General features: G+C 35.4%; 3 protein-coding genes and 1 pseudogene across 4 annotated transcripts; 3 read left to right on the forward strand and 1 right to left on the reverse strand.

Moving 5' to 3' along the window:
- The first annotated feature begins 573 nt into the window (after positions 1–573).
- LOC125196448 (CST complex subunit TEN1) lies at positions 574–2,214 on the forward strand. The gene is made up of 3 exons (XM_048094963.2): positions 574–766; positions 1,580–1,730; positions 1,910–2,214. The coding sequence occupies exons 1-3, from the start codon at positions 663–665 to the stop codon at positions 2,027–2,029; spliced, it is 375 nt and encodes a 124-aa protein (XP_047950920.1). The 5' UTR covers positions 574–662; the 3' UTR covers positions 2,030–2,214.
- A 1,349-nt stretch (positions 2,215–3,563) lies between these two features.
- On the forward strand, positions 3,564–6,108 carry LOC125194159 (putative protein phosphatase 2C 34; annotated as a pseudogene). The gene is made up of 7 exons (XR_016128916.1): positions 3,564–3,582; positions 3,681–3,757; positions 4,024–4,298; positions 4,420–4,728; positions 5,113–5,230; positions 5,308–5,540; positions 5,773–6,108. The product of XR_016128916.1 is annotated as a putative protein phosphatase 2C 34 (transcript).
- Positions 6,109–6,466: 358 nt separating this feature from the next.
- Positions 6,467–9,651, reverse strand: LOC125194157 (lipase class 3 family protein). The gene is made up of 7 exons (XM_048092223.2): positions 9,156–9,651; positions 8,547–8,744; positions 8,181–8,453; positions 7,975–8,077; positions 7,759–7,877; positions 7,470–7,646; positions 6,467–7,369 (listed from the first exon to the last, which is right to left on the reverse strand). The coding sequence occupies exons 1-7, from the start codon at positions 9,450–9,452 to the stop codon at positions 6,620–6,622; spliced, it is 1,917 nt and encodes a 638-aa protein (XP_047948180.1). The 5' UTR covers positions 9,453–9,651; the 3' UTR covers positions 6,467–6,619.
- Positions 9,652–15,368: 5,717 nt separating this feature from the next.
- Positions 15,369–20,042, forward strand: LOC125196208 (transducin family protein / WD-40 repeat family protein). Its single transcript, XM_048094631.2, has 12 exons — positions 15,369–15,663; positions 16,215–16,358; positions 16,475–16,590; positions 17,005–17,159; positions 17,377–17,465; positions 17,606–18,152; positions 18,355–18,459; positions 18,918–19,069; positions 19,154–19,233; positions 19,400–19,505; positions 19,621–19,695; positions 19,772–20,042. The coding sequence occupies exons 1-12, from the start codon at positions 15,574–15,576 to the stop codon at positions 19,913–19,915; spliced, it is 1,803 nt and encodes a 600-aa protein (XP_047950588.1). The 5' UTR covers positions 15,369–15,573; the 3' UTR covers positions 19,916–20,042.
- Positions 20,043–20,092: the final 50 nt, after the last annotated feature.

Below are 20,092 nucleotides of genomic sequence, written 5' to 3' on the forward strand. Positions count from 1 at the left end.
AAGTTGTATCATTGATGCGTTATCGTAGTAGTTTTGTGTTGCAGTGAATGTTAATGTCATAATATGAAGTCTGCAAAAATATTAATATGCTAAACAAATTGTGATAATATATTTCGAAAGAAATTTTTTTATCATATGTTTATGATTAATAAATGCATACCAATTTTTCTGAAGAATTTTTGCATATCAGCATCTAAGTATACATCTTTTGTTGATTTAATCATCCGTTGACAAAGAGAAAGTCTGGAAAATGTAATTGATTTTGTGTAATTGTAGCAGTTATTGCTTTTATAGATTTGTAGGTGAATATTTATTCATAAGTATTGTACTCTGTTTGTACAAACTTAGTTGGTACATAATTTTTCGGTATGAAATCTTAAAATAATCTCTTAGTTTTAATTAAAGAGAGTATGTTTTTCTTATAAATTTATAAGAAAATATGTATTCTTAAATATTGTACTCCCTTTGTCCCAATTAAATTGGTACAAAACTTATTGGCGCGGAATGTGTTAAATAATTTCATTTACTCATATGTTGCACGAATTATAGGATTTATTATGAATTTCGTCGGCTGTGCAACGCGCTAGGGATATACTAGTTTTATAAATTCTTAGTATTTGACGGGAGAAAGCCCAAAGGCCAAACCTTATTACCCGATTGAAATGGATGCATCTACAATTAGCGCTGGTGCATTGGTTCGTTTACAAGAATTGAACCCGTCTTCCCCAAATTTCAAGCAAGGAGCCTCATTTAGGGTTATTGGAAAGTATGAATTCGATCAAGCTTACTTTCTGTTATTGGCTGTGGTTTGATTATCTTTTCGAAATCTCTGCTTATTTTGATAGTAATTGTTTATGTATGGCTTCTAACTTTGGAATTCTAAAATGTCTTCCAAGTAAAGATGCATTCTTGATTGATGATATTAGAGATTTATGAGATTCATTTCTGCTGCATTTTTCAATAGTATGATTGAGCATTTTATCGAACACCTCCCCTACATGTGAGAAACTAGTTGCTGTGTTAGTATTCAAGATTTGAAGAGTGATATGTTCTCCTATACGATAGCTAATTGGAACTGTTTGGAGATTTTTTTTTGCCTTATTTGTGTGTATAAAATGCAGTCTGTATCAAGAACTTCAACTGTGTGAGTAAGTATAGCTAACTTCCTATCTTGTGTAAGTTAATAATACTCTGTTGGTATTTTCATGATTCAACCGTGAATTAAGAGCGCTTCGTTGGTACGTCTTTTGCAGTTCGTTTAGCCAATAGCCTTATATATCTTTGTTTGTGCATATTTCTCAATCATGTGAAAAACAATTGTGAAGATCGAATCTTTCTTTGTTATTCCAGGATACGAGAGTGTGACTAGACGGTAGTATATGCGACTGTTGATGGAGATAGTAGCGCTTAAGTCTAGCTAGCTTTTATCTTGTGAAAATTAGAATTGAATTTTTGTATGATCCGATCATGAGTGAAGAGGTCTTTGATCCGATCATGAATTTTTGTCTCTATTTACGCATATTTCACAACCGTGTCAAACAAAATTGGGGAAGAAAGACATCATTCTTTGCATTTCTAGGTTACAAGAATATGATCTGGAGACGGCAGTGGCTATAATCGTTGATGGAGATGCTAGCTTAAAGGTCGACACACAGTACCTGACCCTTAATCTGCGCCCAGGTTCTCTCTACCAGTTCATCGGGGAACTGCAGATTGAGCCAAATACTGAGGTAAGGCGGCTCATTTCCACTTACACGGAAACTTTCTTAGCCTCCAAGTCTATGATCATCCACTTGTTCGTTGTACTAGTTGGTGTTCAGCTATGGAATTTGGATTTATACGTTGGTGGTGGATGTGAAGACAGCACTACGCCTGTTGCTTGATCGTATGGATGATTTCTTTTTCTCAGGGAATTTTGAAGGCTCGGGTTGGAAGAAATGTTGATGGACTGGACATTAACCTCTACCATCAGACAATGCAGCTCGTAAGACATTTTCAAGCCGAGCAAGCAGGCATTCGAACATCTTAATGTCGGATTGTAACTGCCATGAAGCAAGATTTGATGGATCAAATTCCACTGTCCTTGATCTATGCTCGTGGTTAGAACTTAGGAGTTCAATGTTAATGAATCAATATACCAATATACTTTATTGTTTATTATGTGATCATGACTCATGATACACTTTGGCTAAAGTATTTTGAGTTTAATTTTGACATAGTTCACCATATGGTTCAAAAGTATAATCAATGAACAATTTAACATAAATAAATTGAACACTTGTGTGGAAGCGATAAAAATTGTGAATTTGCACATAAAGCTTTGTTTTTCTTACTATAAAACCTCAAGAGATATACATAAAAACTCCCCACTTGCAAAATGATATGGTTAAATTAATTCAACTCTAAAATACTTTTCTCTTTTAGACCCACTTACAATGTTAAGATTAATTAATCCACCATTACTCACTAAGAAAATCTAACACAAAATGAACACTTTACTTAAATTCTATGGTCCATCACTAAGGATATAAGACACCTTTAAATCTATGCTTTGTGTATAGATTAGGTAGTATGATGTCACAATTCACTAGATTAGATGTGCTAACCCTACATAATCATAATTAATGTCCATTTATTAGTGTGATTGATCACGATTAAGTATTAACAACCCAACTAATTCTATATACTAAGAAAAAGAAAAGTCTTAACCATATTTCTTTATTGTTTGTTTGCTTCTATGTTGTTAAGACAAACTTTTCACATACTAAATTAATTTTTTTCTTGTGATAAGATTAACAACTGCAGAATGCATAATTTATTACCGACTTTTAATTGTGAGCCACCAATTTCATTTATTTTATTACCGCCGTTATATAATATTTCATACAGTGCTATCTATCATTTAATAATTAATTTATAATTAGTCTCCAATGATACGTAGGGACAAATGGTTGGCCATAATTAACTTGATATCTTAATCTATTCCCCTGTTGATCTACTGCGGTTTGCATTATTTTAATCACAATAATTAATTGATTAACTTATTAGTCAATTATCAACAGTGCGAATTTAATAGTAAATTTCTACGTCGACCTTAGCTAATAGTACAAATAAATGCATTACTTTATGAGTCATTGAATAGTTTTCTCAATTCTATCGGTGTAGCATTATTGAGAAAATTCATAGATATGACCGGAATTTTGTTTTTGGTGTTATTAATTTTGTTGGCGGTCTAACTATATTTTAATTTATGACCTAATATCATTCAAACATATTGAATGCATATTTATCTCTCTAAAAATATATTCGATAAATTAATTATAAAGTAATACATAACTTGTTAAATTTATAAACGATCAATTAGAAATGATTTATTTCTTTTGGCTTAGCTAAATAGAGACGTAAAAGATTCAACTTTTATGCCTGTGATACAAGACAAGAAAAATCAAATATATATACAAAGAAATAATCTCAAATATTATACTCCTACTTTTTATGTTTCGATAATGAAATTTATTAGTTTACACAAAGCTTAGATTTGTGGGGTTTAATTAACGTGTGCATGCATATAACCATGTATATGTAATGTATATATATACACTATATATATGATTAGTACACACACATTACTTAATGGAGTTTAACCCTTCTGAATTATCATCTCTTCTTCCATATTTCAGCTCAAACCGCCGGCCCTTCACCGGAGCCTTGCCGGAGAGTGGAGTTTCCTAAATCTCAACAACTTATATATACAAAGGTAACTCTAATTTTGCTTTTTTCTTCTTCTTTTAAATCTATTTGTGAATGAAAACTTGTATTTTTAATCTGTCAGATAAAAAAGATCAGATTTTGCTCAAAAATGTTTGTTATGACAAATAATTTAGTACCAAGATTTTTCTGGGATTCAATAATTTTGAGTATTCATCGCCTTGGAATGCCTTATTTCGATCCCTGAAGCTTTCTTTTTATTAAAGATTCAATTTTTATGTGTTTTACTCATATTTCAAATAATGGAATTTGCAGACTGAAGCTTGATTTCTGCTTCTAATTACAAGATGGTGCAGCTATCCAACATATTCAACACACTATCGAAAAACATATCAAATAGAACTGAAAAGAAGAGCAGGCTTAGCACTGGAAGGGAGGCTGCGGCTGTTCTGTTAAAGGAAGCAAAGAGGAATGAACGGCTGCTGACCTCTTCTGGTTCCATAAATGGCAGGAAGAGCGAAACCTTCGCTTCTAGCTACTCAAAACGAGGCAAAAAGGGAATCAATCAAGATTGCTTCATTGTGTGGGAGGTAGGAAAATGATCAGTCTGCATATTGATAGAATTTAGTACTCTACTGTTGAAAGTTTTCCCAAATTTTCTTGAAATGGATTTGATTTGGCTTTCTGATTAGTACTATTGTGTGTTTTTAGGAGTTTGGTGGCCAAGAAGACATGGATTTCTGTGGAGTCTTTGATGGACATGGAGCATGGGGCCATTTTGTGTCGAAAACTGTTAGAGAGATGCTGCCTTCGTTGCTTCTCGGTAGTTGGAAAGAGGCTGTTGAGCTCAATGCAGGCGACTTGGATTGCATCTTGGAGTCGGAGAAGAAGCAGATCCAGTTTGACGTGTGGGAGCAGTCTTTCTATAAGGCTTGTGCTGCAGTTGATCAAGAACTCGAGCGACATTCTGCAATCGACTCTTTCCACAGTGGCTGCACTTCCTTGGCGCTTGTTAGACAGGTAAACCGCGATTTCCTCTTTATGTTTAGCCATCAACAGGGAGAGATTGGCGCATTATTTGTTATTCATAGGCCTATTTCATAGTCATTATCATGAAAGTTACAAACTTGGCTTCATTGTTAGCTTATTAATTGATATTGATCTTTGTCACATTTAGATTTTCTAGAAAAACAAATGCCAATATTAGTGAGTTTGTTGTGTTTATGCATTTCTTACTACAAGATTATCATGAAAAATTCTTGGTTTTTCATGGTTGTAAATGAGTGGATATTTAGTTATTGGATGACATAGATGATTCTTGAAAATAAGTGCTAAATAGTATGTTTCTCCAAACATAAAGAAAATGTGATCTAAGGCTATTGCTGTTGACCTTCTTTTCCATAGGGTGATCTCATGATAGTTGCAAATGTGGGCGATTCGCGGGCTGTGCTAGCAACTACTACAGACGAAGGGAATTTGGTCGCGACTCAGCTTACAACCGACCACAAACCAAATTTACCATGTTAGCCCTCAATCTCTACCTCTTTCCTCAACAATAATGCAGTTTCAAGATCTTGATGTGTGTGTTCATTGCCACAGATGAGCGCAAACGCATAGAGAAGTCTGGAGGGATGGTTTACTCCTGCCCGGATGAGCCAGGGGTGCATAGGGTCTGGCTGCCAAACGGGCAGGGGGTCAGAGGCCCGGGCTTGGCTGTATCGAGGGCATTTGGTGACTACTATATTAAAGACTTTGGCCTAATCTCTGAGCCACAGATAACACAAAGGTGCATTAGCAGCATGGATCAGTTTGCTATTTTGGCAACAGATGGGGTATGTATAGATGCTACTAGTAATCATTCCATGCTTCAAATCTATGATATTTTGTGTGTTTGAGACGTGAAATTTAGACGCCTAAACTGGCAAAGACCGATGTTCTTAAAATAAATGGATTGATAGGTTCTATCATATGTCAAGTTGAAATATTAAATATGGACACAATCCTTGAACTATGTTATAGAGATCAAGAATTGATTTTTCTTGATTATAACAATGATTTTGTTAGGTGTGGGATGTGATTTCCAATGAAGAAGCAGTGGAGATTGTTGCTTCTTCAAAAAGGGATGAATCTGCAAAGAGGCTGGTTGAGTATGCAGCTTGTGCATGGAAACGCAGGGGAAGATGTGCTGTGATGGATGACATTTCTGCCGTCTGTCTCTTCTTTCATCATTCAGCTTCTTCCGGTCAAGAGACGACCCCGTGAATGGGAGCCACGGGCGCATCTATTAGATAGTCGTGCAGTGGTTGCAGATTTCTCTCAATTATTTGTAAATACATGTTTTTAGATCAAGGACACTCATTGATCTAGCTTATGAAGAGTTATTTTGATCTTTCTGTTTTATTAAGGTCATATCCATAAATTTCTTAAAGAAAGAGTTGCAACAAAAAAAAAAGTTATTTTTGGTTTAGTTATTTCTACTAGTATTAGAACTTAGTTCGCCTAAAAAATTCCATTTTTGGGAAAAGTTCACTCCATCTTCCAAATAATATTTGGACTTTTTTCCCTTATCAAACCACATGTGACAGATGATGAGAGTGTGTTTTTCTCTCAATTCAAGTACACATGTTTTCTTATGAGATTATAATTAATACATATTCGAAATTATTCATTGGTTTCAAACGTAACATGCCAAGATGAGATCTTTCTCAACAGCTCAAACATGGAGTATAATTTTTTTTTTAAATAGTAAAATATATCATACAGAAAAATATTGAATACTCCTATTGATTTTCAATGTTGAATAAGGGCTACATGTTCACTCTCATCTGGGGAATATAAGCTGGAAAATTGGAATGTATGACATTTTATATACCCAATTAATCAATATAACCTTACTCCATTTTTCAACTATTCATGAAACATGATCATAATCTAACTCCTCTTCTAGCTGTTTAATCAACAGTTCCATCATTTTCTTGTACATAGGCATATAATGATCATTTATCATAGTCTTCGACAATCGGAGCTTACTGTACAATTCTCTCTGCGTCTCGTACAACCCGACTTTCTCCTCAGCCTCAACGTCATGCTCTTCACTGCTCGGCCCCGTGGAGGGCGTACAGATGATGTGCATGACCCGCCCGGGAGGGTAGAAATGGATGTTGTCAGAGACATCAGAAGGTGAAATGGCTGCATGGCTTTCGACTTCATTGGAGAATGCCTTCTCCTCTTCGGTTATCTCCTCTGCCACAGCCTCCTCCTCTTCTTCCTCTTCCTGTATCTCGGCATGTACCTCGCTCTCCTTCCTCTGAAGCTCTCTCTCCAGCTCATACCACAATTCACCTTCCGAGATCTCCTCAATTGTAGATGCATCAACAACTTTCTCCTCCTCTTCATCGGTCTCATCGTGCCCAGTGGTCCCATTGTCACTAGAGGAACAGTATTCCACCTTGTTCGTGTCAGTGCTGCTTATTATTACTTCAGTTATAACTGTTTCGGATGTCGTCTCAGTTATAAGAGGAGCCTCAGGAAGATCATCCGCTTTAGCATCTGAGTGAGAAGAGACAGCACGTCGCCTGGGTCCCATACACGCCCATAGTGATATTGAAGAACGGGTCTTAACAACTGCTTCGGCTACTACTTGTGCACGCTTCATCACAACCTATGGTAATGAGTCAAATGGCAGATTTCTTAGCAAAAAAAATTCTCACAAATGAAGTCATTTTATGAATGAGACAAGGGTTCAAGATTTTGCAGCAGACCTTAGTGCCACTTGAGACTGGTCGTAGAAGAGCACCAGCACCAACAACTCTTGCTCTGGCATTCGACATTGAAGGTAGTCGAGACCCAAGAGCAGTGGCAGACCGATAGATGACATTCAGAACTCTGTTGCGCTCAACTTGATCTCGAAGATCATTTATCCAAGACGAAGCAGTCACCTGAAATAGAAAGGGTGGGGAGTTCTTAAAGCAAAGAACCAAACGTAATAGAAGTAAAACACGACAATGGTATGTTCAAATATCTTCCGGAGAATATGATAATCAGCAGTACCTCTGAACGAAGATCATCAACAGACGCGGCTGAAAATGTGGGCACCAGATCAGAACCATTTACTATTGTGGTAATAAAGTGTTTTCCTGACTCTGCTAGCTCCCACGTCATGCAGGCAGCTGAAAGAAAGATAATGCACAAATAATAAATCATATAGCACGATCAATCTACTAGCAATCACTGTCGAGCAAATTTGAGAACTAAACTAGAACATGCCTGGGGCAAAAGTAAAACAAGTAGCTGCTGAAAATTCTTTTTGTTCCCGGAGAATGTACGTTAACAAAGCAGCTGTACCACCACCAAGTGAATGACCAACAATCTGAAATCAAATATAAACTTCGTAGAACACAAAGAAATTGCACACTTGAACAAAGACTATTGCACAAGACAGAGTGAAGAAAAAATGTCTCCTACAGTCCTACCTTGATCTCATAGTCAGGATTTTGTTCAACAGCCTTGAGTAAAGTAGGAGTACTCAGCTTTGCTATCCATCGAGCAGCAGCAACCATTCCACAATGTGCATATCCCAAAACCAGATTACTGACACCACCATCATCCAAAACTGAATGGTGAAAAGGGACCACTGCACCTGTTGCTGCAGTCAATGTATCTTTAATGCTGTGAGTGCCACGGATCAAGAGAAGGAAGCACTTTGAGTTTTCATCACGTAAAATTGTGAAGGCCGGTTTCAGAATCTGCAACAAGAAAAATATACTTCAAAGGTTTGAACATGTTTGAGATACAGACACCGCAACCGATACACACTACACAGAAACAATATCACATACCCCTGCTTTGGGCTTCTGAAGAAGGACATTCGCTTCAGTGAATCCAGCAGTTTCTAAAAACACCGGAAATGGCTTCTTCGAGAAAAACATACAAAGGGTTAGCAATCTTAAGTAATAATACAACTGATCAATGATATCAACCCCCTTCAGCCGCACAGCCTTTTCGCCCGCATACACACTTGCAACCTGCAAATTACCCTGCCAGATCACCCAATATATCAATAACTCCCAAAAGCAATTCTCAACAATGAAAGATACTCAAAATTTCCTCCAAGTAAAGCTTGACTAATTTGCCTTTACACACTATAAAATCAATAACACATGTCTCAAGAGAAAGTACCAATCACCAAAAATCACTGAATTTGCAACATTGAGATCAATACATAAAAACTACATTAAGATCAAACATCTTTCTAGGTCATTGCTGCAAAAACAATACCATTTCTAAAAAATGCTCAAAACTAAATTGATTATGCACAGCATTCCGCAACATCTATATCAGACACAATTCAGCATATTATCTAGAATACACCAGTTTACAGCAACTCAACATCAATAATCGAGCTGAAAACCTTCAATTTCCAACCAAAATAGATTCACAGCTCTCACCTGCCTCCGAATGAGATAATTAATCCCGAAAGCCAAGTCAGCGATCGGCCATTTCCCCAACGTCTCGGCGTACGTAAACCTCAACGTCTCCGACATCGTATAAATCGTCTCCAGCCAAGTCGCCGGCGCTTGAGCAGGCCTCCGCGACAGCCGTTTCTTCACCGATCTGCTCTTCGATTTCGAGCAATCGCCACCGGCTGAATCCTCCCCTTCAGCTGCCGCCGAAATCCGCCGGCTCACCACGTAGTACAGCAGCACCACCGCCCCCACCGCCGTCGCCATTGTCGTGGCTGCCATCGGAGCTCCCGTCCGACCAAATCAGCAACCAAATAGTAATTGTTCACCCTTGATCACTGCGCGCTTTATGCAAAACATGTAAATCACATAGATTCGGAGATTATGCTATAATTCGTCGCATAATCTGTTGATCGATTAATTGAATTTTGCAAGAGGGAGAAGAATTGGGGAAAGGGGGTTCAACAATCTACAGTCGATCACTGAAGCTTTAACGCAAATGCATAATGACGTAATTAGCCTTCCATTAAACACCGATTATTTTTGGTGTTGCTTTGTGATTTGATCCGCGTAATTAAGCCTGATAATCTACTAATTGCATTCAATTGCAGGGTTGAATGAGTATCATTTCTTTTACTATGTGAATAAGTAATAAAGATAATTGATAAAATGCAAACTCACCTGAGGTATAAACTCAAAAAAAAATTCCACGATACAGTTGCAACACTGCTTCAATACAATATCAAACACAGTATAAAATTTCAAGATTTTAATGTCAACATAGTATCAACACAATATTAACACAACATCAATCATTGACTATCATTGAAATTCTGTTGACATTTTCCTGTTGATACTTTTTTGTGATCTGTTGACATTTTTCAATGGTCCAGACTTCAGATCATAGTTTTGAGTTTATAAAATATTTAGGGTTTTCGTTTCATCACGTTCCAACTAATAAATCATGAAATAATTTTGATTTTTGACGGATGGGATAATTTATTGGGGGTAGTATTGTCATTTGAGGTTAAGTGCGCATTGCGTTGGATATAGGAAGGCAATATGCGTACGCTTAGCGGGATGTGGTGGAGGAGTTATCCTGTGTTTGACGGTGCGGGTGAATTCTGTGTCATTTGATTACTTTACGAAATTAATCTGTATTTTGTTAAGGAAATTTGACCAATAAGATAATTTATACCTTTTTGTGGTATTTTGTTAAGGAAATTTGACTATTACGATCCCAAATTAAAATAATGTCAAATTAGTGGCCAAAAATGCATATCGTCTTTATGAAAAGTGAATTTGTGTTAAATTACTAGTCAAAATAAATAGTAAAAATAAATTTAATGCATGTATTAGAAGTGGGACCATGGCTTTGCGATGTACCAAAATAAATGGACACCATAATTTCATTAAATCATAATTTGTAAATGGTCCACCATATTTAAGAAATACTACTAATTAATTTGATAGGTCAACCATAATTTATGTACTTTACGCGTGCAATTATAAATAAACACTCACGGATAATGTCAAAAAACACCTATTAAAATAGTAAGTTATACTTTCACAATCAACTCAACAAAGTGCACTTCTTTGTTTATAGTATGTGTTACAAGTGGATTTTCCATTCATGAATACACAAGGCAATTATCATGAACTTTCTTTACTCTGCCAAAACAGAAAACAAACGTAGATAACCTAAAAGTACTCCATCCAAATTCGACAACACAATACTGTTTGCAATCAGACATTTCCTATGAATAAACAACTCTATACTATGCTACTCTTACAACACCCCTCATACAATCATATGTATACTTCCTCAGCACGAAGCAACTTAAATTGATAAGGGCTGACCCCTTATCAAATATAGAGCACACGAAAATATGAAAACTGGCAGATAAATCCTAGTTAATGAGAGATTAGGGTTCCAAGAACTCCGGTTTTGAGAAGAAGAATACTTTATTTCTTAATTGTCAAGTTATGCGACTCTCTAAAGGGGGAGTGGATCCCCTGCTGTGGTGGGAACACAGCAGGGGCTGCTGTACCGTGAAACGCTGCCGTTTTCATCTCAACTTTTACGGACTTTACTCTAATCCATATAGCCTTTAATAGCCGCACTAATTAATACACATACTGATTCACTGTAATCATTAATCATGAGTTTATTTATATGGAAATTAAGTAGGAGCTTACGATAAATTTCAGAATTTCATTTGCATCATGTTCAATTAAATTTTATTAAACTATTAATATTATAATAAATTAACGTAATATAAGTAAATTATTATTTGAAATTATAGTTAGAAACTTATAGCTTATCGGTAGCAACTGAGAGTGATCTATTTTTATAGACGGAGGGAGTATTCTACTTTCAAAAGTTATGGAAATGGCCAAAATTCAATGAAAAATAATTAATAAATACAAAATTTGAAAACAAAATGTGTTCAAATTTTGATCATTTTTATTCAAAAACAAATTAAACATGAAATTAATAACTCCCTATTGCAAATTGCAATCAATAGCTCTAATTATGTTTTTTTAGTAATAATCTATTGATATTACATTAATACTAGTTAACATAATTTCAATTATTAACTTTTAATTACTAAAAGTTAATATTCAACAAAACATTACTCTTACTTATATAAATAAAATCACTATGGACGGTGGAAATAGTAGTCAAATTTTAACTTAAAGCAATGATCAAATAAAATATTGATTGAATATACTACACAACATCACCAAGTGTAAGCTCAATTAAAAATAGTAAATAAATGATGTAACTAAATCAAAACGCCAAAGTCTGTAAAAGTTGAGACGAAAACGGCAGCGTTTCACGGCACAGCAGCCCCTGCTGTGTTCCCACCACAGCAGGGGATCCACTCCCCTCTAAAGGATCCTAGTATTTATAAGATCCAACCCTGCTTGATTCGACCTAAAAGTCAATTTGGGAAAGAATCAAGGAAGAAAACCCGAGGATCAAAATAAAATAACAAAAAATATGAAATACCAAAGGTATGCATGAATAAAGAATTGATTGATTCAAAGATATCTCCCACTTAGGGGAATAATCTTTGAATTTGGCAGGTCTTTTTGAGGCTCTCTTCAATTCGGTCTTCCCGCCTCTTTCACTTCCACCTCCTTCTGTCTCGGCTTCTAGACGCCCTTCTTCTTGGGCTGCTGCTCTTCCTCGTTGTCCTGTTCATCCGTGGCTTGAGAGTTGGATGTGATCACATCCAAGGGCTATCATAAATACGCGCTAAAAAGATGGCATTGCCTTGTAAGCCTTATCGATTCCCACCACATCATCTGCACAAGTAAATAAGACACGAGTTGATACTTCTCAAGAATTAACAACATATATAGTGATCAGTATTGTCCACATACTTAAATTCTCGCGATGATAATAAACTATTTAAGCTTTCAATGATGGGTGTCTCGTCTCTATAGTTCTCGTGGAGTATTTTCATGATTCTTCCCAACGGGAAAATTTAGAAGTTTAACAAAATGTCCCTAAAATGGCTGTTACTTCAACAAAGAGTACTTTACCTTTCACTCTATTGTATAATGATCATTATTACTTTTAGTGAGACCTTGACATCCTTCCAATAGCCAGACATTTTGTTAGTATAAGAGGTTCAAGAGATGAAAGTAACTGACTACTTTTATCAAGATTTTACTCCCTTCTATACACAATTCTATACACAAGTATTGAACATTTTCACCACAAGATTTTACTCCATTTTATTCCCACTAAATTTAAAGATTCTGTTCATTTCCAATTCTAATGGCACTACTCCCACACAAATTAATAGTATGATATACTCTCCCCCATCTCTACAATATAGACAATATTTGAAACTGCTGAGGTTTATTGCAAATTTGGTAAAATAAGAGAGATAAAATGAAAAAGTGATTGAAGTTTTGTTAGTGGAGAATGAGACTCATGAAAATTGAAAAAGATTCCTTTAATAGAATTGACTTGTTTTCAAAGGATATCCTAAAATAGGAAATATGGTTTATTTTTAAGGGACAGATAATAATTAATTTATATATCAAAGATGTAGTACTCATACTAAAATTAATAGTACTTCATCATTCCACAGTAGTAAAGTCAATAAAGTAAGAAAGAGAATAATGTAAAGAAGTCTTATCTATAATATTATCTTTCTTACTTTACTATTTCTCTACTTTAACTATTTAGTCCGCTATTATCCGCTCTGAGGAGTGATCAATTGCTAACTCATCACTTAATTGCTAACTACAACTAATTTAAGGCCATAGGATTTTAGAAAACGTGTGGTCTACAATTTGCCACGTGTAATTTTCGTTTTTATTAATAAAATCAAAAAAGATAAAAAAAACGTCAAATTAGGGTTTTAGATGAAAATGTCAATATAGTATTTCGGAAATATCAATACAATGCTTTGAAAATGTCAACACAATGCTTTAAGAATGTTAACCCATTGCTTATATTGACATTCTACATGTATTATATTGACATATTTTATATAGTATGTTGACATTTCTGCTTTACGAAAAAATTGAAAAAATTTTGAATTTTTTTTTTCAAATTTTGACGTCGGAACATATGCATGTATGATATCGTTGGAATCCTTATAAAATTATCTTTAATTTAATATATGTTATATGAATTTAACGTTTTGTGATTTCTTTTAAAAGTTAGTTATAACTAAACATGTAGTTAACTGACATTAATACCCCTATTGATATTTTATGGAATTAATCCTATGGTTTTATTGACGTTTTTTGTTGATCGTATTGACATTTCGTGTTGATGATCTAGGCCCTTAATTTGAATATCTAATGACTACTCCCTCCGTCCCAGATTAAGAGTCACTTTTTGCCATAAAAGTCTGTCCCAGTTTAAGAGTCACTTTTAGAATTTTTCATATTTGGTCATACAATTTTACCTCATTCTTCATCAAAATTACATCAAAATGTCATTATCTACATTAAAATAAACCAAAACAAAAATCAAAAGTCAAAAGGGACCCACCTTCAACCAACTCTATCATCTCACTTCATTTATTACACACTCCATCATCTCACTTCATTTATTACACACTTCAACTCTTTCTTAAAACCCGAGTCATAACAATAGGTGACTCCAAATATGGGACGAAGGGAGTATTATTTAGTTGTAGTTAGCAATTAGGTATTGAGTTAGCAATATAACCGCTCCCCTATCCACTCTTAATCTGATTTAGCAGTGGAATTAAGTCATTTAATAGCGGAAATGAAATCGCGAGATTTTTGTAGTGGATGAAACTAATGAAGTTTAAGGGAGTCTCCGTTGCCTCTTCCATATATATTTGAAAAGAGAATATCTCTGTTTGATATCGCTTCTAATTGTCTTTTTCTCCCGATTACATGCCATCATCATCTCTACATTTTGCAGCATACTAGTGTTTAACCATGTGCAATGCAAGACTTAAACTGATTTTTTGCACTAATTTGAGATTATCAAGCGAATACCAAAATATAAGTTTTCACAATGAATATATTCGCTCTTGCCAAATTTAAATTCAATACATGACAATGTATATGCATATTTCAATTTTTTGAGAAGCATCAAAAGAGAAATACTTCCTCCGTCCCATCAAAATAAGGACTTTTTTTTTTTCCGTTCGTCCCATAAAATAGCCCATTTTCATTTATTGAAAGTTCTCATCAACTCATTATCCATATACATCAATTGATTTACAACTTATACCATATCATTAAACACTAATAGTATAATTTAAACCACCATTTACATATTTCTCTTATTTTGCCATTATATCCATTAATTCCAGTACCGTCTCAAATATCTCTATATTTATGAGACAGAAAGAGTAAGAATTGAACGGTAATACTCCATGTCATTTCCGAGAAGAAATTAAAATCAATTTAATTCTAACTATGTTTACAACTTTTAGTAATTTAAATATAAATATATTTTGAAATTAGACTAGTACAACTTAAATATCAAATATGAATAAATAAATTCATTTATAAATACAAACCTCAAATAATTTCAATATACGGAATATTAAAGATTAATAGAAAGTCAAAAAGATTGAATATAATAGGAGTATATAGTTAAAAAATATTTACTTAAATGAAAAAGAACTCAATTTTTAAAACATAACATAAATTGACTGACATATAAAAGCCTAAAATAATTAAATCCTCAAAACCCTTACTGAAAGCGCGCCTCCAAAACCATTCTCTCTCCCTCGCACCGGCGAAACTTGCCCTGCGTGCCGCGCCGCCGCGACACCTCCCCGCCTGCCTCTCCGTCCCTCTGCTTCTCCGGGCTCGCGGTGGTGTGTTGCAGCATTGATTGATTTTCTTCATTCTACTTTCTAAGGAACAGCTCGAAAAAGAGAAAATGGTGTCGTCAAATATAAGAGACGTTTTAACTTCATTTAGTCCGAATTTGGACTTGTTTGCCATCACTCTCGGTGATGGTCGGGTGAAGGTGCGTTTCTTTCATGCTTTAATTGCTATAAATTGTTGAAAAATGTGATGATTTTTACTGTTTGTTTGTAGTGTTCCTTAATTTGATTTAGGTTGTGCTATGCAATTAGCTTAGTTATTAAAAACGATTTTTAGGCAGTGTAGCAATGCGCTCTTGTTGTTGAGTTGTTAGATTTTTTATTCATCTTTGTATCAAAATTAGGGATGTAACTTACTCCTAAGCTATTCAGAGCTTGACTCAGTTTAAGCTCGTTTACTGATTAAATGGATAAAAGAACCTAATAGCTGAAACATCTATCTAAATTTAGAATGCTCAGTGGGATCGAATAAGCTCACAGTCTCGAACTATTTGTAAAATAAAGCTCGAGGCTTGGATTTATACTAAATAAATGAAGCCTGAGCACGAGAGTATTTGACTGAATTACACTTTTAATAAAAACAATGAAATATGATGCAATTACATAGTTCATACATGCATTCATTTGCTGGGATAGTAATTCGTACGATAGGAGATTTGGATGTGGATAATAATTTAGTTTGTCAAACTCGTAGATATGGGACACCGGGAAGAGTCAGGTGCAGACTGAATTTGCTGATCTTGATTCGACAGAGACGAAGAGTGTCTTTGGGAATCAGGAGGGAGGGCACCTTTCCATGGATTATACATGTATGAAGTGGTTTTCTCTGGAGAAAAAGGTTTGGTTTTTGAGCATATATTGTTAAAATAATTTGTTGTATAGTTCTTTTCTATCAATGCATACTAGCTTATATATGATACTGATTATTGAATGATGTTGAACTTCTGTGTTCAGAAGAAAAGGAAGCTCGGGAGTTCCCTGCTGTTGTTGGGGACTGGAGGTGGGGATGTTCTCGCGTTGGATGTGGCTGCCGGTCAGTTGAAATGGAGGGTTAACAATTGCCATCCAGGGTGAGTATCAAAATGCTATTTCTTTATTCTTTGATGTATTTGAGTTTCGCAGGATACTAAATCTGGATAAGTGTGATATGAAATTGGATGGTTCGCCCTTTGTTATTTTGTTCAAACATTGACACTAGCTTGATGACTTGCATCTTCTTCTTTTTTTTATTATTATTTAATTAAAGCTGACTTGGCCCTAAAATTTTGTGTACTTTTAGCTTTAGTACAACATGACTGTTTTTATGTTTATATATCAATAAGGGTTAGCATAGGAAAATGAAGTAATGGTTGCAATGATTGAAATTACATCCTTACGGGGACCTTTCTGTCATGCTTTCATCTTCAACATCCATGAAATTTAAGCATAAATACATGTGTTTTTGTGCTAATCAGTTATTTGCTCTTCTCTGTTAAAATTGGCAGGGGTGTCAGTGCTATTTCATTTCCTGCACATGGCTCACACATTTACACGGTGGGTGCAGATGGAATGGTTTGTGAGATAGAAGCAATGTCAGGGAACTTGTTAAATAAGTTCAGTGCTGCTTCAAGGGCCATATCTTCGTTAGCTATCTCCCCAGGTACTTCCCACATCCTTTTTTTCAGAAAAGTTTCAATTTTCGTAAGCTGGTTTATAAGTGTCAACATAAACGACTGATAAGTTGTTGCATTTCAAAGCCTGTAAACTGGTGTACAGTTTTCCTTCCTTTATGGCTGTTGCAGTCTTCGTATAAGTTTTTGCTAGAATTTGTTATTTTCCTTACTCATTGATTACTGGTTGGCTACTGCACTAATCAGATGGGAGAATGATAGCAACTGCAGCATCTCAGTTAAAGATTTTCAATTCTACAAACCACAAAAAGCTGCAGAAATTTTCTGGCCATCCCGTGAGCTCATAGTTTCCTTTCTTTAGTTCCTACAATAACTAACTTTATTAATTAATTTTTTCTATATGAATTGCTGCTAATTTCTTTCACTTTTTCGAGCCTTGTTGCATAGATCATTCATATTTCTCCATTTATAATAGGGAGCTGTGAGATGCATGATTTTCTCTGAAGATGGCAAATATGTGCTTTCTTCAGCAGTAGGAGAACGATATATTGCAGTTTGGGAAATTGATGGTAACAAAAAGAAATCTGGTTCTGTTGTCCTTGCAATGGAACATCCTGCTGTATTCTTGGACAGCAAGTTTGTCAACACAGGCGATGCAGATGATGCCAGTCTATGTGTTTTGGCTATATCGGAAATTGGTGTCTGCTATTTTTGGCATGGGAAGACTATTGATGAATTGCGCAATTCTAAACCAACAAAGATATTCGTACCTTCTGATGATGAAGTTCTACAGAAACACAGGGGGGGAATTCCCAATGTATTTGCTGGAAAGCTACAGAATATTTCTATGCCTGCATCTGGTCACGTATTCCTCGCATACGGTTTGCTTATAAAACCGACATTTGAAAAAGTTATGGTTCAGCCTGGAACAGACTTACAATTAAGTTTTTCACACAATGGTATCCTGTTACCAACCAGCAAACCCCAAAAATCTAGAAAAACTTCGCACATCCGTAACGAAGGCAAGTCAGATGCTCCCTCTACACAATAAGATGCATCCTTGGTTGTTATGAAACTCTATATGGCATCACCATTACCATTAGCTTGATTCAAATGTGCATCTGCTTGCTTGTTATTATCAAACATGGTGATGTTAATTATTGTAGCTATCTTATCCTTAATGTGGTATTAACTTTTATGTACGTATACATATATGTTGAACAGTTACTGCTCTCGATCGCTCAAACATAGAGGGCGCATTAGGCCCTGTGCCTCAGATGCTTGATTTGGTTACTGGAAAGAGTGAAGCCAAACCTGTTGGAGTCAAAGGTATGCATGGAGAAATTCACCCCCCTTCTTTTATTTATTTTATGCTTCATTTTCTTTGTTTGTTTCTTCATAAGAACCACGTCAATGGTTTGAAAAGATCTGTTTGCTCCCTAGTCTCTACTCAAAGAGCAAATCTTCCATAGCAAATTATAAGTTTTCTGTGCTCTCTACTGAAAGAGCAAATCTTGCATTGCAAATTACTGTAATAGAATCATGCAAATGAAGCAATAAAGATTAAAGTTGCTTTTTACAAGTAGGCCTTGTGTCATTGAGGCATTTTGTCACAAGGATTACATAGTGATTATGAAGTTTTAAAGACCAACATACTGCTTTTCTTGCTTCAACTGTTGTGATCTTGGAATATAGTCAGTGACACTGCATGATGCTTGTCTCTTCGTAAATTGATTGAGAGGAGCGGATGCGCAATGATTATCTGACTCATGCTATGTACAATCCAGAAAAAGATGAATTAGACACTGTTACACTGTGCATGGAGGATCAGCTGAGATCTTTAGGGATACTCAGCAGTACGGATGATGCATTAAGCTCGACATTGGTCTCTAAATACCTGAAGGGCATCAATCTTGATGCAAGTACACCACAGAAAAAGGTATTCTTTATGATGAAGTTTTAAGCTTTGTGTCTGTTCCAGATATTTGGATATAGGATGATAAATTTGTCCCTAACTCTATAGGTGAAGACTACTGTTTTGTCCCTGGAACCTAGTGATGCATTCGACCTTTTAAAAGGATTGGTGGATGTTTGGCAATCCAGGTCTGATCTCTGAATATCTGGGAACTCGAATGTGATGTTCTTTGCTACGATAATAGTATTCAATTTAGCTCCTGCACTTGCAAACTATTACCCAAATTTCGCAGAATAAAATATGTTTCTCAATCCATATTTCGTCTCCTCCTTAATATAGTTATTCTTTTGCCAGATCACACAGTAGCAAGTATGTTCTCCCTTGGATATCTTGTATTTTGGCGTGTCACAGTGGTTTCATCAAATCTAAGGAACCAAAATTTCTTGATTCCTTATACAAGGTAAACTGATGAATATTACTCAAAATATCCAAGAACATTATCGTCAATACGTTAGAATTACTTAATATTGTCCTTTTTTGGCTTATGACTCACTTTATGCATACTCCATCTTCAGCTTGCCAACGCCAAAGCACCAGCAATGAACTCTTTACTCCAGTTATCCGGTCGTTTGCAACTCGTGTCTGCTCAGGTTAATCTTTTGATTTCATGTAAACTGAGTTTCCCTCTGCTTGTTTCTGTGCTAATGAGCTTTGCATTGTAACCAGATTAACAAGGCTGTAGACAACAAGACTCCCGTCTCAGAACGTGATGATGATGAGCATGAGGATGAGAGCGAAGATGAAGATGTTGATGAAGTTGTTTATGGAGTTGATGATGATTCTGAGACAGACAGTGAGAGTGATGATTAGACATGTTTGTAATAGAGAAGGGTAAGCGATTAACCCCTAATTTTGTCACCATTGTATTATGCAGTTATGCAATTCATAGTATTAAACAGTTTTGTTTTAATCATTATTGACAACACTTCTGCGATAACAGCATTTTGTTCTTATAATTAGATTTTTAGTCTATAGAGATATCAGTTT

This window comes from Salvia hispanica, chromosome 4 (genome assembly GCF_029641045.1).
Source record: "Salvia hispanica isolate PSC_SH4W2 chromosome 4, Shi_PSC_v1, whole genome shotgun sequence".
In the NCBI taxonomy this organism is placed as follows: domain Eukaryota; kingdom Viridiplantae; phylum Streptophyta; class Magnoliopsida; order Lamiales; family Lamiaceae; genus Salvia; species Salvia hispanica.

Bases quoted from the DNA above. Each gene is read 5' to 3' on its own strand.
- LOC125196208 (XM_048094631.2), top strand. From the start codon at position 15,574: ATGGTGTCGTCAAATATAAGAGACGTTTTAACTTCATTTAGTCCGAAT. The intron at 17,160-17,376 runs GTACTTCCCACA...TGCACTAATCAG, and splicing joins TTCGTTAGCTATCTCCCCAG to ATGGGAGAATGATAGCAACT. The intron at 19,234-19,399 runs GTCTGATCTCTG...TTCTTTTGCCAG, and splicing joins GTGGATGTTTGGCAATCCAG to ATCACACAGTAGCAAGTATG.
- LOC125196448 (XM_048094963.2), top strand. From the start codon at position 663: ATGGATGCATCTACAATTAGCGCTGGTGCATTGGTTCGTTTACAAGAA. The intron at 767-1,579 runs GTATGAATTCGA...TTGCATTTCTAG, and splicing joins TCATTTAGGGTTATTGGAAA to GTTACAAGAATATGATCTGG. The intron at 1,731-1,909 runs GTAAGGCGGCTC...TCTTTTTCTCAG, and splicing joins AGATTGAGCCAAATACTGAG to GGAATTTTGAAGGCTCGGGT.
- LOC125194157 (XM_048092223.2), bottom strand. From the start codon at position 9,452: ATGGCAGCCACGACAATGGCGACGGCGGTGGGGGCGGTGGTGCTGCTG. The intron at 8,745-9,155 runs GTGAGAGCTGTG...GTGATCTGGCAG, and splicing joins ATTATCTCATTCGGAGGCAG to GGTAATTTGCAGGTTGCAAG. The intron at 8,454-8,546 runs GTATGTGATATT...TTCTTGTTGCAG, and splicing joins TTCAGAAGCCCAAAGCAGGG to ATTCTGAAACCGGCCTTCAC.